The sequence below is a fragment of the Lepisma saccharinum genome, chromosome 6 (assembly GCF_977018435.1).
Source record: "Lepisma saccharinum chromosome 6, izLepSacc3.1, whole genome shotgun sequence".
NCBI classification, from domain to species: domain Eukaryota; kingdom Metazoa; phylum Arthropoda; class Insecta; order Zygentoma; family Lepismatidae; genus Lepisma; species Lepisma saccharinum.
In genome coordinates, this window is record NC_139234.1 from 10,517,916 (window position 1) to 10,535,911 (window position 17,996).

Consider the following 17,996-nt stretch of genomic DNA (forward strand, 5'->3'; position numbering starts at 1 on the left):
TTAAAGGGACAGAAAATGTGGCGAGAGATTAACATATGTGCAGCAGTTATTTACTTTATCTGTGAATCTGATAAACTTTAGGCAACAAGTTCCAGTGTGGATACTGGCAGTGGCTGACAAAATACTTTTAACAAAACTGATTAAATTTATAGATGAAGTAAGTACTTGTTTCAAGTATATTAATAACATGGGAGTTTTTCTGAAATGCAGCTTGTATTTCCATTTTTACAGTTAAAAAAACGTGGGGATTTAGCCAACAAAAAAAGTCGTTACCTACAAGTTTTGTTGTTCATTATTATGAACTGTGCAAGTATCCCCTTTTAACAGTTTCTTATCTGAACATGTACAAACACACCGCATTGCAAAGTACTGACTTTTTTTATGTATTACCCTTAAACTGTTTTTACCTAAACACAAAATAACATAGTGAATTTTTCAGTGTGGTTGCAGTATTTTCATGGTAAGTGAAGTATATATTCAATTATGAAAGAAACAACTGCAGCATTATCTCAGTTAAAAAGATCCACCATGTCTACATTTTAATGAAGTTCTCTCCTAAACCCTAATTGGGAAGGGTTCTATGAGAAATGCCAAATTGTGCATTAGTAGTAGTTGTATCTTCTAGTTTACTAGCAGTAACTCTATACAAACAAAATAAGTTTTATCAATTTTCTCTCGCTAATTGCTTTCCCCAAAATTTACTAGTGGTGTGATACACAGTGTGTCTACAAAGTTTTTAGACTGGCTTAATAAAAAGTGTAAATATGTATGCCATAAGCCTTAGTTTGTCTTCGATATACACCCCTCTTAAGTCCACACGCTCAGGGCCATTGCTGTACAATTGCTGGATCACCCTGTGGAAATCATCTTTTGGGATTATGTTTAGGTGCCTCTCCACAGCTTCTTCAATTTCCAAAATGGTGTCAAAACGTTGGCCCTTCAGGTGGGACTTCAATTTGGGGGACCAAAAGAAGTTGGCCAGTGCAAAATCTGGCAAATAAGGTGGGTGGTTTAACAGTCATTTGGCTCATTGTCGTGCTGCAGGAACCAAGCACCGGATTCAACCAGCTCTGGTCTCGCGCATCACAGTCTCTTTAGCAAGCACTCCAAAATGGCTCTATACACAGCCGCTATCATCCTCAGTGACTGTGCACGGTTTTCATGCAGTTTTTTTCAATCCTCCTTAACATTATCGTCTATTCAACTGGTGGAGGGACGACCCTCCCTGGGATCATCTGCCACATCTTCCCGACCATTAAAAGGCTTCATTGCTGAAAACCGTTTTCACATTTCAATGATTTCTGAAGGGGTTTTACAAAGTTTTACACAAAAGTTAATTGCCACTCTTTGTACTGTTTTGAAATCCATGATGAGGGTACACAACACTACACTAATTCAAAAGCTGTAACTCCCTGAAGATTGCACTGAAACAGACACTGGTTTCACTGCACACTCACCACGTGTGACTATGTAATACGTGTACGAAATGCCCAGATGGCAGCATTTGCCTTGCTACAGTGTTGCCAGTCTAAGAACTTAGTAGACACAGTGTAGCTAAAAGCAAAATATGCAAGTTTCTGTTGATTAACCTATAGTAGTTAAAATAGAGATTGGTGGGCAAGAAAAACGAAAAACAACTTCTACTGAAATTCTTTATTTGTTCGAAGTCTTGTTATATGACAAAGGTTCTTCCTTCCCCAACTTTCATTTTTCTATAGGCTTCTGCACTTATACATTAACTTCGAAATGTCAACATATTCTTGTTGAAAGTTTCTGAGAATTGTTAAGAAAGTATATGTAACTTTTTTCAGTGTCATTTTGGTTTTTTGTTGCTGTTGCTGTTATAGTTTCAATATAAAATGGTCATTAGTGCTGTGTCCAAAACTTTTAAGACCGTAAATAAACGAACAGTTTTTATGGGACTAATATTTGAATTCAGTGAATATTTAGTTGAGCTTGACGTATGAACTTTTGAAAGCAGTTCTCTAAATCATTCCTGTGCAAGCTTTAAATGTAGAAATGGTGAAACGAGAATCCAGTACATTCATATCTTTTATTCCTTTTTTTTTTTGTCTAATAAGATTCAGATAGAAATTTTTAACAATAAGTGATGTAATGTCAATGATTGTACTGGTGACATTTGAAAGCACAAAGTTACTAGCTTTGTGAATATTTGTCACAAATGTGACTATTATATTAGTTGGTGGGGCAGAGGGATGAAAATTTACCCCCATTCTCACTCTCAAAACGACCTTGACACAGCGTCTCGATCGAGACGCTTGGGCAATTGAGGGTTACTTTTGGGTATCTCGATCGAGACGCTTGGGCACCTAAAGGTTAACCATGCCACTGTGTCATGAGGAATTTTGAATTTTGTGTCCGCTCAGGATGGCAATGGTTAAGAATTCAGCAACCACATAGCAGCTTGCTTCATTCTCAAGACGTGTGTCACACTGTCTCCACAAATAATAATAATAATAATAAAAAGAAGAAAAAAGGAACTTTCATTCAAGTTCTGGCAGCAAAGTCTGTGTTGCACTAGTAAGCTGGACCATGTTCCTGAGAACAATATGGTGGTACAGTTCAAATGTAAATACACTTTTTACATAACTGTTGTATTAATATTAAATGCACAGAGGGAGCAGAATTTTTTTTTCAGCAATAATTATTTACATAAGCCACTTTATTAATGATACACTATACTTTCTAATACTGCATTGGTTGGTATTGTATTGAGCATTTCTCAATGTAAGGATTGTAGCATGACAGGGATTTGAATTTGGGAATTCTGGTTTATTAATGCTAACATCTGTTTTAACGAGAAATTCTACTTCGTGTACTTTCCATTGTGGAAATCTGTGTATTCCACACATGCATTGTTGTTATTTAAGACACAGGACATATTAATGCAAGCCAGGGATAAATCTGGGTTTCCGTATATTGTAAGGCAGCTTTCAGACCAAAGTGACGAGCTGCAAGGACACCTCCAGTCAGTAAAAAAATCATTCACAGTACACGTGCAACCAAGAGACCCAAGACAGCACAATACACTATTGAGAAAACAACCTAGTGTGAGTGACATGCAAGCAACATGTTGCTCATGCAGTTTGTCATGAGAAACTGGTGTGAAAGGTTGCATTCATTTCTGAAGATTCATTTCGTGAGTGACACATGTCACGTCAATTCAGTTTGAAAGCTCCTTAGCACTATCACCAACAGAGAGCCAACCCTGGCTTCACATGATTTTTTTTTTGTGCTTATTCCTGTCTACCTGTGTGAAAGTCTACATACTACAATTGTGAAAGCAAAAAATCTGACTGAATGAGGGCTGGTTCAGTAGATCGATTGCATCGTATCCCAGAATACCAGGATGAGACTGCAGCTTGGTTAATGTTCTACAGTGTATAAACAGTCTTGCTTATGTAAAGCAAGTGTGATGAAAGTTGTAGTCATAGTTGTGACATTGTAGTTTTTTTTAAGTGAGTTTGTGGTATGTATATCATATTTCTTGAACTTTTTTTTTATCAATTTTTGAACATAAGGTTCAGTATTTTCAAAAACCTTTTCTGCATGCTGTACGTCTATTTGCATGTTTTATATAATTCTTTTGAGAAAGTAGCGAGTTTTGTATTATCTCTATGCAATTTATATGGAAAATGACAAAGCACACAACCAACATTTTAAATTACTATCAGTTAACATCAAATTTTAAGGATTGATCTGGTAAAATACATGAAATATATGGTTTAATTGTGAAAATAAGAGTAATTTAAGTATGGTGGACTCCTGATTTTGTTTTTTTCCCCACATGCTTTTTTTTCCCCTTCTCTCTCTCCATTGGTCAGCTACTGACAAGTATGTTTGCAATTAAGACTACAAACTGACTTACTTAGTAGGGTTTCCACTGAGCTAGAGAAGATTGTAAATTTAACAGATTCATTAAAAGGAAGTATTACATTATTAGTTAAGGAATCAAGGAAATCAACATGTGAGATGTACTTCTCTCAAAATATCCAGTCATACTGTGAATAAAAGGACAATTATTAAAATAATATACTAAATGTAAGTAAATACCATGTGCTGTGCAGTATGTACTGTACCTGAAGAAAAAACAGGATAGAAACGCAGCTGGAGAACAACATGGAAGTAAAGAGCTGCAAACCTACGTGAGAACTTGTTTCTCCATTCTAAGGTCAGCTGCACACCGGCACTCCGATGCAACACGACGCAACGCAATGCGATGAGAGACAAAGCGAGTCTTGTGTTCTTCATACAAGAATCAGAGGAGACAACATAACTTTACAAATTGCTAACAAAAATGAAGTTGGGAAGGGTGTAACACAACAGTGTGCACGAAGTACGGGGGAAATCAGGGATACCCCCATAGGAGCCAATTATTCCAGGCAACAAACATTGATTTTCATTACTACCACACTTCTATCCAAAATCGCTAACATATACGTGAAAACATGAAAGCCATTGAAGCTTTGGAAACACATTTTTTGTGTGAGGAAATGAGTAATCAATTTCATAGCTTTGTTTGGTTTTTTATTTCTAATTATTTTTCATATCTATTTTCATATCTCTCAAAAGGGAGTAGATATTCTTGTAAATATATTTCCTGTTTACACATGAATCTAGCAATAGATGGACCCCCTGCAAAAAAAGGAAAAAGTTTAATTGGTGAACTAAAAACACACAGTTATTCTAGCAATTAATATCAAACTGGCCTGAAGATTGTTTTCCTGTGCAATTTACGATACATTTTGTACACTACATTCTCTGTCCAAATACCAGATAATTTCCAATGGACCTATTTTTTTAAGGTAATGTAATTGTGCCACTTCATTCCATAGCACATCAATTTTGTCCTAATTATGGTAACTAGTCGAACAGTTGTCTTCTCTGGATCAAACTCAATTTTTAACCTTGACCGCACCATCAAACCTACATATAATGTGTGCTGTCAAACGATACAGTGATTAGTCACATGCAGGTGGTGCACTAAGGAGAAACGATTGACACATGCACAGAACATTTTGTCGCATTGTGCTCCTGCGAGACCAAATTCCACCGACATTCACTGTTTTGTCGCAACGTGACCTGAGTCAAATGTTTCGTCCGGTATGCGGCAGCCGATAAAAGCCCCATATTAAACATTCCAGAATTCGATTTGCAACAAAAATGACTCGTCGCATCAGATCAGGTGTGCAGCTGGCCTGTGAAAGGTAAGTAACACTGGTTGCTCGTAAAGGAATGGCTATGTCTAGTCACACACTTACAAACCAACAACTGAATGGATATGGTTATTTAGAAGAGTTAATTTTCTCACTTATATGAAAATGGTGAGAATTCTCAGTAAGCTAGAGCATTCTGGAGTTTGGAACAATAAATTAAAAAAAGTGGAATTCATTCTCTTCGTGAAACATAAAAATGTAATATTTTATACTGTATGTCATCAACATATTAAAACAACGGACAAGTTTGTAACATGCACACTTTTGTTTTGTGGTAGTCATAAATTGTGATCACTGTCGATCTTTCTTCAGGAATGTGAAAAAAGGTCAAAACCGCTTAACATAGATTAAAATGTTCCATGAACAAGTGAGCAGAATAAAAAACTGCTGATCATATCACCAAAGTGATCAAGGGACCTTTTAACCTTTTTACTTCATCTTGTATTTAATCTTCCATCCCTGAAGAAGAATTGAGGGCAATTTGAAAATTAGAACCACCAACGAAGCAAAGTTGTGTGTTTTAACTTTGTTCCTTAGTACATATAACATGTTAACTAGTTATACATTTCTGAAATACTTTTTACTTGCAAGCACTCCTTTGTCACATGTAGAAATATTAGCATTACTTGAGAATACATGGCTGGAAATGGATATGAATGTATTTACAGCTGTGAAAAGGAACATAGCACCTGTCAACAATATGTTACAGGAATTAAAATTAGAACATAGTACAGTATTTTACATCTGCTGTCAACATAAATATTCAATATAACAGTCATTCGAGAAAATGCAACCAGCTTCAACTTTTAGTTGGTTGCATGAAAAACAAGTCTGCATATGTTTCATATGTTGCGTAGTTTATTTAAGCACAAAATGTCAGTAATCTTGCAGATCTCTCGGCAGTTTTCTTATGGCATCTGGTGTTTGAAACAAGATCTAAATCTAAGATCATGACATACTGGTTCCAATGCCACCTAAACCTGATCAAAATTCCAATTTTGTGTTTCTAGCAGGAGTTTGATACATTTATACTTGATTTTAATTAAGGCATTCACAAATGTGGATAAAATACAAGTTCAATTTACAAGAACATTGTAAGTAAATGTTATATTTTTTAAATCTTGCTGTAGTAGTCCACTTCTTGAAACACCATGGACTATTCAACTCTGGACATGTAAAACCTTTGCAGATTGAAATTCAATATTGCTATGCATGTCTACCAGAATAAAAGGTACTCTGTGACTGGCCTGAACAACCCTGGTCACGGAAAGCAACAAATGAATGAAAAAAATATGGAGTAGTAGTGCATTTTTAAAATCCACCCAAAAAACTTGGAAGTCCAGTGTTCTTTGTACATGCCAGGATTCAGGAATGAAGTAAATTCCATTTTCTTCATGACCAAGACTTGATGGAAGATATATATATGCACAAATGGTTCCATAGCTTATTTTTGTGCATTCTTTTGAACAATGTTGAATACACTTTATTCTCTTGAATAGAAGGTACAGTTTAACACCTGAAATCTGATTATTGGCATGTTAAAAGTATGACAGAATGGTCTGGGAATTTATTTTAAAATTACGTGAAAAATTCTGGAAATTGATTTTGTCAAAATGAAAGAAAGAATGCAAAATTTATAAATGGAGGAGAACGTTTGGTCTGGGTGTCACTTTGCTCGCAAATGAGACTTTCACAGTCTGGTAGATGATGCGTAAGTGACTGCATGCACAACACAAAGATTATTATCTTTCTGGAGGTATTCAGGTACTTGCTTAGTGCGTTACCCCCACACCCCCTATACGCCTTCATGGCGTGGTGCTATGCACAGGGGAGCACTTTACCTTTTACTTAGTGCTATGCTGGAAAATCCAAACTAATGGGACTCTACATGACAAAATCTACCAGGAAGGAAGAAAAAATATCAGGTTTTTGTTTCACTTGCCCTCGTATGAACCGGATTTGCCCCAGGCTGAGGTTCTTTGTGCACATCCTAATCACTGGCCCCTCGAGCACAAACCATTCAAGATTGTCACTACCAGTGTATCACCTTACTAGATAACTTCCTCAAAATTAAAATCTTAAATGTACACCTTACTGATCTTACCATGAAAGGTTTGCAAAATATTTTTTCAGATAAGTGCAAATCACTTGAGTGTTAATTTGCAGCATATCAACAGTAGCTGTTCTTGCTTCCAGTTTCAAATTTTCTACGTTTTGATTGGCACACAACCTCTCAAGCTCTCACCCGCATGGGAAACACTAATTACAAAATTGTTTCTTGTTTATTAATAATATACTTTTACATAAATTAAGGTTTTCTAAATTGCTTTAACCGACACTCCCAAAATATATGACACAATCATTCAAAAAATTTCATGTTCATAACTCTGCATTGTTGTGGATGACGAAGTTGCTGCATTCCTTCATAATTGTCTACAGCCAAGTGTAGCGTATGTTGCCAAATTACTGGCAACTTCCTCAAGCTATCAGTGGAATCGTTTTTTCATATATCACTGAGGTACCACTCCATTCCCTACACTATATTATTGATCATTTTGAAGCAAAATCCCTGTAGTGGATCTATTAGCTTGAGGAGCTACCAGTTATCATTGCAATATACAGTCTATGGGTGGAGGGAGGGAGGGGGTTGCTGAAGAAACTGCTCCACAGAATTTGTAGCATGGCATCTTGCATTGTCGAACAGCATAATTGGATATGTCACCAGAAGTGTTGGTTATTTCCAATGAATTGCCAGACGAAAGAGATTCTCCAGAAAGTTACTGTAATACTCACTGTTCATGCTAACTTCCTTCAGCACTGTGTGACACAGACAACAATAAGCATCGCCTTAATGTTGCTGGGTTCTTGGAACTTTCATGGTGCCACTCCGATTAGGCTTTCCTCTCAGGCTCGTCTGTTACCACTATTCGATGAAGGAAGTGGTATTCTCCTATCCTATTTGTAGGGTCAAATGAATCCTCGCAAGGTCATATCGGTTCCAATTTTTGGACTTTAAAATTGTGAGTAATCTGCTCGCCAACATGTTTCCAATTCATTTCTCATTTGTAAGAAAATATCAAATAATGTGAAATTTACACATTTCCAGTCAAAAACAATGCATTTTAAGATCAATCTTTGAGCACAAATTCCTAAACTTGTAATTCCAACACTCCTATGCATACTTTGAGTATATTGTAAAAAGTACTCACCTTGGCTTGTTGTAAAGTTGGACGTAATCCTCTATTTCACCAAGTTCACTTGGCTTCTTCAGGAATGAATTTAAAAACCATGGGTACTTATATGTTAGAGACTACAGCTTTAAAAATATATGTGCCATAAAAGTTAAAAAGGTTGTAATACAACATGTAAATGATGGTCAATGTGGGCTGTCCAGTAAATGTTATATTGCAGAGATGTATAAACATTATCAAAGTTTGGTGTGCCTGGAAATTGTAAAAAAATTGTAGACAGAATATAAGTACAAGAATTCCTTGTATGCCAACCCCAGTTATAAAATATTGCAGTATTTCTAATTGTATCAATATTTTCTTTCAAATATTTGGTGTATATATATGTATTGAATTGCCTTTTTTTTTTACTAATTTGTTTCAACTTTTTACCATTTGCAGAAGAAGATAATGATCATGATATGTGTCGGAGTGTTGTGTGTTGTATTGGCTTCCACAATTGGAGGCTACTTCGGACTATGAAGAGGTTTCAGTGAGTTTCTGGTTTACAACTCTCTGTACCGCACCCGTCTTGTCAGGCTGGTTTCCTTTGAGTACCTTTTTAATCAGCTTTTGTGTGTTGTGTGTAAGTGTTTACTTAACTCTTTGTTTTTCTTGCAGCTCCTTGTGTAAATTCCACTGTTCATCTTTTTTTTTATATACATAAATAAGCAGTCATTTATCACTGTTTACCTCATAATATTAACATATAAATTACATACTCCCTCCATCTAGTCACCTTTCTCCAACAAGCATGTTCACTCCAGTAACAAAGGTTAAGAAACTAGTGAGCACAGCGAATTGAGCATTTGGTGGTCAGAGGAATAGAAAACATATGTTGGTCTATAGGCGGTATGCACAACTTTGTCTGGCAATATGTGCCAATAAAATGCTAGCTGCAGAAATGCAACTATTATTTTTGAATGAGGGAGTAATATTTTCGGTAACTATAGTCTTTATACATTTTTCAATATACTATTCTCTAGTTATGTTATCACTGTCTGGGTCCTACATTTCTCCTTTTTCTTATTATTGCGACACTGATTAAGAGCCACAGTAGTCTAGCTAGTATGGTGTCGTGACTGTCATGCAGGAGACCCAGGTTTGATTCCCAGGGTTGGTGATTTCAGATGGGAATTTTCCAGTAATTTCCCGTATGAAGGAGTTCTGGGGTTCACCCAGCCACTAATGGCCAAGATTGTGAATGTGTGGAGTCTGCCTCCACATGCCCAAAATGCAGGGAGTAGCTTTACCTTTTTAATAAATTGGTTAAGTGGTGTTGTATTGGTTTACCCTTCACTGGTATACGTGTTTCGGAGTAACACGGTTGGTATACGTGTGAGCGTGGCCCTCACATTTGAATTTCATTGTTTTTGTCATTTTTTCGAAGATGTTTTTGCATTGGTCATATTAAAAATAGTTTATAAATATGTATTGCCTAATATATATCACTTATAAGTTAAAATTAATCTTATTTATTATATAACAACAAAATTATATTCTTGTATTGCAATATTACTCATTACCTATTATGGGAGATAAATTATCAAGAAAAGCACAATAATTTTTATAATTTTATTTCGAATTTGCTTTTGATGTTAATTAATTTGCATAACATTAGTAATACATTCATTAATTTAACACTTGTTGATAATACAATTATACATTCAACTTCGTAGTTTCATCCTGCCCAATATATTGAGGAAAAAGAACAAGTAAAAATAGACTCATCTTCATAAGTTGATTGCTCTGTGTTGCTATCATCACCACTTTTCAATAATTCCTCAACAACATTATCTTCTGAGCCCTGAGAATCCCAAATACTCTGCCCAGGTCTTCTCTTTTCTCATCACTCAGTTCAGCAAGCCATGCACAGAACTGCTGTTGTTCATTCGTAACAAATATCAGGTTTGAAAGTTCAATTAGCCAGAAATAGTACACAAATCCAGTGTACATAGAAATAAAATATACGGGCAGAAAATTGTTATGCGGTTGGTATACCTGTGTCATCAGGCTGTCATCAAAATGACATGTTTGCGAAGATTGTGAACAGTGTTACAATCTATAACTGGTATCATATGACCTTAGACGTTACGAAAGACAATACACAAGACCATAAAATGATACATTACCTGGCCCTGAAAAACTTACAGTTACATTCTAGGGTGAGCACCGCACTCACATATACACCAATAGGGGGTTAATGTGGATATTGTGGTTTATTGGTACAGTCATGTACAAAAAAATTTGTCGCATGGATTTTTTCTAAGTCCAACGTCTTACGAAATTATGTTGGTAGCTCTGAAACAAGGAAGTGTTGTGAAATATACGATCCTCCAATCAGAGTGAAGTTCGATTCTGAGGAGCAGGAGGCGTGACTCACGGTCTTGTCCACAGGAAGTTCAACCAATGCAGCATTTCCAAATATGAGATAACGTCCCCATTGGTTAAATATTGTTTCAATAATGCGAATCGGCAGAAAGATTGCGCAAAAGTTTACTTTGTCGTTTTAATACTTTTAATCGTTTCAAATTAGTATTAAATTGTCCCAATTATAGTTCAAGAGCTTAATATAATGTATTCATGTATGTGTTTGACAATCATATATCACTCATTAGAACAATTTTCACATTGTTTTCACTACGTGAGATGACATTTCATTTACATTTACGATAAAATAGTGGTTTGGGTGTAATAACAGTTTTCATTAATTAATTTAGAGATGCATTTTTATTTGTTGAGTTAATGATTAGGTTAATTCGTTATTTCTCGCAAAAAGAGGGAACCACAGCTGAAAGACAATACACAACTTGTATAATTTAGGTCAAGAGTTCGTTTTAACATCACTTTTTGCACACATAGGCTAATCACGACTCGGAATACATTTAAATTGGAATCTGAAACATTATGCGGTCTGACTGGAACTCGGAAAAGGACACACCGATTACAAGACGTCGATACATTACCACTTGGTCTGGCGAACGCCAATAATAATGAGGGGTTGTGGGAGTGGGAGAGGGGTGACGGAAAGTAGAAAATAAATAGTATTTTTGGGGGTATTTAATGTTATATTTATACACATACAAACCTAAGAAAATATTTATTTTGATACATGTGTTGGGGGGTGGGAAAAGGGGAAAAGAGAGGGACAGAAAGATATTGGGAGAGATGGGACGAAGAGGTGATTGTGGAAAATGTTTTATTTGACGTTCAGTAATAAAAACAATCAAATCAATGATGATTATCTTATAAATACCATATTTAATGTAAATTTGTTTTAAAAATGGGGGCGGAGAGCTGTTTGTTTTACGTTCAGTGAAGGATAACAAGTGGAGACACATAGTGGTTCGTATCTCACTTTAAACTATAGGTCCAGGCCCCATTAGCCTATCTGTGTATAACGTGGATTTAGAATTCAGTAGAAAATAACGTCGATCTAGTATTTTGGATTTTAGATGCGTTGAGACCACTAAAATTTCCAATTCTTATAAGAAGAAACCTGTCCTCATATTACCATTTTGAAAGAGATAGAGTTAATTCTATAATCTTACGTTGTTACTTTCAAAGAAATCTAATTCAAATAGTAACAATGGGAACGAATAAAGCTTACGAAAAGTTTTTGCCACCGTGCGGATTTGAACCTACGACCATTAGAGTGACAACCCAGTGCGATAACCACTACCCCACGAGTTCGTTCCTTCTTACGGCATGATTATGAGTTAAGACCAATTCGTTCAATATGCATTAGAAATATAATCCCCACCCGCCTCTTTATAAACAACACACCCAAACGCTCCTTTGTAGCAAATGAAATAAAGGTGGTATGAATGTCACAAAACATTTAAGCAAAATCTACTATATTTACGACGCAATCGTTTTACATGGAGAGGCTACAGCTTCGAGAATTGAGGTTGTGACGTGGCTTCTTGTAGTGGTAGGGTAGATATTCGTATGGCAAGGTTCCAGCGTGCACTAGCCAGTAATTTCCGAGGAAAAAACTTCAATTTATTTTATGATGGTAAAGTGGTTCGGTGATAGGCTATCAGTATTACACGCCGAAGATTATAAGTTTGACTTCTGCTCGATTACCCCTATTATTATTATATATAGCAACTAAGTATTGTATTTTATTAATAATTGAAAGAAATAAAAATGTTATATATATTTTTTAAAAAATAACACTCCTTTCTAATGATTTTTCAATGTTATTTTTTAAAATAATTTTTCAGAATATTTTTTTGAATTTCTCATCATTTTACTAGGATTTGCATAAAAATGATCCTTGTGTCATATTCGACGAAATGTCATGTACAGCGAAAGTTATACATTTTTATTTTAGGGAAAATTATCAAGAAACAAAACAAATAAATACTATTGACATCCTTTTGTGAATAGTATTTATATTACATTATTTTTTGTTCACCATGCATAGTTGTATTCTTGTAAAAAGCATGAAAAACAATATATTCTCTACATTTCGCAAAGCAAATAATATACGAATTTTCGTAATAAGTAAAATGCAATAAATAATTTTTCGGTTTAATAAGAAATAAAAATCGCAGAGTTAACCGAACGGTGAATCGAACACAGAATTTTACACCCCATAAAATGCCTTGTAGCCTTTGCAATGAAGTGATGTAGATTCAAGCAATAACATTTCATGCAAAATCGTACGTTATAAGATTGTTCAAATATATTAAATCAATGTGTCCATAAGTTATTATACTGTCAGCCATTTGGCACATCTCGTTACAAAATCTCAGCACATCATCATTCACTAGTTAATCGAATTGAATATTGATTCACTTCACAGTTCAAATTGCAACAATAGTTTCGACTCATATCACGTGAGATGTAAACTCAATTCAATTCTCTCATTGTATGTAACTTGTATGTTGAGCTCATGTAGAAATATCAATTATGAGCTCTAAGCTAAATTTGATGCTACAATCGCTTGATCAACTCTTGCGTCTCGCTGCCAGACATTCTACGTTCCTGTTTGCTCCAGGTCGCTTCTGCATTTCATTATCATTGTTTTTACCTCTGTTTCATTCTCATCGTCGTTCTGTTATCAATTGCAGTACTCTACTGTGTCTCTCGGAAATCTACTCAAAATCAATGATTACCTACTGAACACTTTCAGTAGGCCTAATGTGTAATTACAGTTGAGGAACTACAAGTGAAATATTCTCTTCAGTACCACATGTAATATTGCATGTAGTGTGTTTGAATTTCAATTTGAATTCAAAATTTTGGGTGCGTCAGCACTTAGGCTATTTTGCATCTGTCACTTTATACGGGGTCCAGCCCCTTACCAGAACTAAAATAACATAACTGTAACGTCGTGTTGTAACTAAAATATTAAAATATTCTGAATTCGGTTAAAAGCTGAGGCTGTAAAGAGGCACTCAGCACCCACAAGGACCAAACACAGGACAACACAGAAAATTATACTGGCCATGGAGCCAGTCGCCAGAACCTCGTTCGTCTGCAAACTGAAGTCCAGGGTGTACTACGTGGAAGCAACAATTGGGTATACATACTTCGTGGAAGGTCATCCCTTACACCCTTGTAGTGTGTTTAGCTCAGCATGTTAGCTGTAAATATAACTTTTTATTCCTCCTCACTAACAATTTGTTTTTATATCTATTTAAAATTTAAACCAACCTCACTTCCATGTAGTACACCCTGAACTGCATTTTGCAGACTAACGAGGCTCTGGTGACTGGACCTACTGTTAGTATAATCTTTGTAGGACTGCGTGTGTGTTGTCGTTGTTTGTGCTGACTGTCTGTCGCTTTACAGGCTAAGCTTTTAACCCAGGTAAGGATATTTTAGTTTTCAGACACGCTTTTATTTTTGTCATGATAAGGGGCTGGACCCCGTATAGCGTGACGGGTGTAAAATACCCTAAGTTTTCAGGCACACAAATTGTAATTCAAATTTAAAAAATCTTAACATAGATGTTTCAAAACACCTACTTATCTACTGAAAACAGTAGACAAAAGTTTCATTGGAGTAAGTAGAAAAGAGTCATGAAATAATACCCAAAGAAGTCAACCATTATGAATTAATGTTACATACTTTTTTTATTTCACTTTCCAAAACCTAGGAGCTCAAAATAATACATGGCATGCGATTTACTAGACAGTCTGCTTTTCTGTGATTGATTCGTCGTGCCCAGTCGGGGATAACTTCCGTTCAAGGTAAAAGGGGAAGGGGAAGAAATACACCACAGTACCATGACGTATGAAGTAACATGTTCACAGGCATCCAATACAACTGATAAGGGTTCACCTGACCTTGGAAGTGTGGGAAACACGTTTCACGCTGATTTCCAGACTGCTGTGGCTAAATCTGGAACTAACGGTGGAATAAGAAATAGCTTGCAACATTTAACAATGACATTTCGCATTTACAAAATATGAGATATGTACACTTTGATTTATTTATTATAGTAGACGGTAGAGAATTACTTACCACGAAAGTCAAGTTCTAAATTGCAGACATCAAAATGTACTCCAGGTTGTGAAATACATTTGTGATAGACAGCAGATAGGTTAATAAGGTTTACAAGATTGCTAACGACTCTTAAGACAAACGTTCAACGAAGGTTATTGAGTGAGAAAATGGGAAATTGTTAAAAATAGCGGCCTAGTTGAGTGAAGATCGAAGGTTCGAATCTCTTATAGAACCGGCTATTTTTTTACACTAATTTTTGGTGCGTAATATATTTAATGTATTGTCGACATTTATAAGAAACAAAATATGAAAACTCTCCTCCTCTGTAACGGTGTGGTCTAAGACTCTGTGCTTTGGATTCCGACTGCAGCGGGACGGCATGGATTCGAGTCGTCCTGGGTTCACGGCCTGTTATCTGTATAGGACCGGTGGCAACCCACCATCGTGAGGAAATTGGGGAGCTACGAGTGACTGGTGTAACCTGGTTTCAGATATCTTCTATAACGGCTGAGGGTTCGACGTGCTGACCAACGTTACCTCGTTGCCAGTTGAAGATAACTGTAGGTAGGATTGTGGAAGGGAGACTGACAGTCGGGAGATAGCCCATGGCCCTTCAAGGTTTTAAAATATGAAAACTATTCCTTCCGTAAATCTAATTTCTCGTCATTGTCACGTGAGATTTCTTTTCAGTATGACTCCTGCAATGCTAATTAGTTCCTAAGTAGGATAATGAGATGGACATAGAGATATTAAATTATGAGTTCACTGTTTAAAAAATTTGCATTAACACATTTTTATATTCACATACTTCTTTACAAATTCCTGAGCACGTCACTACAAATGAACCAATCTAGTGCACACTAGAGCCTTGGCTTATCGATATGGGGTATCCTACAATTTTGTCAAACCACAACCTCAATTCTCGAAGCTGTAGCCTCTGCATGTAAAACGATTGCGTCGCAAATATAGTAGATTTTGCTTAAATGTTTTGTGACATTCATACCACCTTTATTTCATTTGCTACAAAGGAGCGTTTGGGTGTGTTGTTTATAAAGAGGCGGGTGGGGATTATATTTCTAATGCATATTGAACGAATTGGTCTTAACTCATAATCATGCCGTAAGAAGGAACGAACTCGTGGGGTAGTGGTTATCGCACTGGGTTGTCACTCTAATGGTCGTAGGTTCAAATCCGCACGGTGGCAAAAACTTTTCGTAAGCTTTATTCGTTCCCATTGTTACTATTTGAATTAGATTTCTTTGAAAGTAACAACGTAAGATTATAGAATTAACTCTATCTCTTTCAAAATGGTAATATGAGGACAGGTTTCTTCTTATAAGAATTGGAAATTTTAGTGGTCTCAACGCATCTAAAATCCAAAATACTAGATCGACGTTATTTTCTACTGAATTCTAAATCCACGTTATACACAGATAGGCTAATGGGGCCTGGACCTATAGTTTAAAGTGAGATACGAACCACTATGTGTCTCCACTTGTTATCCTTCACTGAACGTAAAACAAACAGCTCTCCGCCCCCATTTTTAAAACAAATTTACATTAAATATGGTATTTATAAGATAATCATCATTGATTTGATTGTTTTTATTACTGAACGTCAAATAAAACATTTTCCACAATCACCTCTTCGTCCCATCTCTCCCAATATCTTTCTGTCCCTCTCTTTTCCCCCTTTCCCACCCCCCAACACATGTATCAAAATAAATATTTTCTTAGGTTTGTATGTGTATAAATATAACATTAAATACCCCCAAAAATACTATTTATTTTCTACTTTCCGTCACCCCTCTCCCACTCCCACAACCCCTCATTATTATTGGCGTTCGCCAGACCAAGTGGTAATGTATCGACGTCTTGTAATCGGTGTGTCCTTTTCCGAGTTCCAGTCAGACCGCATAATGTTTCAGATTCCAATTTAAATGTATTCTGAGTCGTGATTAGCCTATGTGTGCAAAAAGTGATGTTAAAACGAACTCTTGACCTAAATTATACAAGTTGTGTATTGTCTTTCAGCTGTGGTTCCCTCTTTTTGCGAGAAATAACGAATTAACCTAATCATTAACTCAACAAATAAAAATGCATCTCTAAATTAATTAATGAAAACTGTTATTACACCCAAACCACTATTTTATCGTAAATGTAAATGAAATGTCATCTCACGTAGTGAAAACAATGTGAAAATTGTTCTAATGAGTGATATATGATTGTCAAACACATACATGAATACATTATATTAAGCTCTTGAACTATAATTGGGACAATTTAATACTAATTTGAAACGATTAAAAGTATTAAAACGACAAAGTAAACTTTTGCGCAATCTTTCTGCCGATTCGCATTATTGAAACAATATTTAACCAATGGGGACGTTATCTCATATTTGGAAATGCTGCATTGGTTGAACTTCCTGTGGACAAGACCGTGAGTCACGCCTCCTGCTCCTCAGAATCGAACTTCACTCTGATTGGAGGATCGTATATTTCACAACACTTCCTTGTTTCAGAGCTACCAACATAATTTCGTAAGACGTTGGACTTAGAAAAAATCCATGCGACAGATTTTTTGAACATGACTGTACAATTACATGATAAATCACTCCACTTTGGTATTTCTACAAATAATATGTAATCCATTTCACCATTCTTTTAAAGTGTGGCACAACTCTGTTGAATCTTCAAACTTTCATTTCCTCGGAGCCTATTCAGGATGACTACTCACAGGGAATTCCTGGAATTCTGCGTGAATTATTGGCTCTGTGAATTGTTCGTGAATTCTGCGTGAATTGTTCTCCGCAGACGTGAAAAATTGCAACTTTTATTAAGCCAAATTCCATTGAATTTTTATCTTACATACGAGGGTGAATCAAATATGAACGAGCCTTGTGCGGAAAAACAAAATTTATTGAAGGAAACAGAGACATTGCCACATCCTATTTTTCTACATAGTCTCCGCCCTTAGTGATACATTTTTCCCAACGATGTGGTAGGTTCTTGATGCCGTTCTCGTAGAATGAAGCTGGGCGGGTAGCCAACCAGTTGCACATAAAGGTT

The 17,996-nt window shown here is 36.0% G+C and overlaps 1 protein-coding gene across 2 annotated transcripts in view; it reads left to right on the forward strand.

Moving 5' to 3' along the window:
- Syx1A (Syntaxin 1A) overlaps window positions 1-17,996 on the forward strand; it is a 184,361-nt gene that overhangs the window by 141,913 nt on the left and 24,452 nt on the right. The window contains exon 9 of one of the 2 annotated variants that reach the window (XM_083123495.1): window positions 8,867-8,957. The exons of the other annotated variant lie outside the window; for it this stretch is intronic. Within the exon in view, the coding sequence (XP_082979621.1) occupies window positions 8,867-8,947 (81 nt within the window). The 3' untranslated portion in view covers window positions 8,948-8,957. The remainder of the gene's footprint in view (window positions 1-8,866; window positions 8,958-17,996) is intronic. 2 annotated transcript variants of the gene reach the window in all.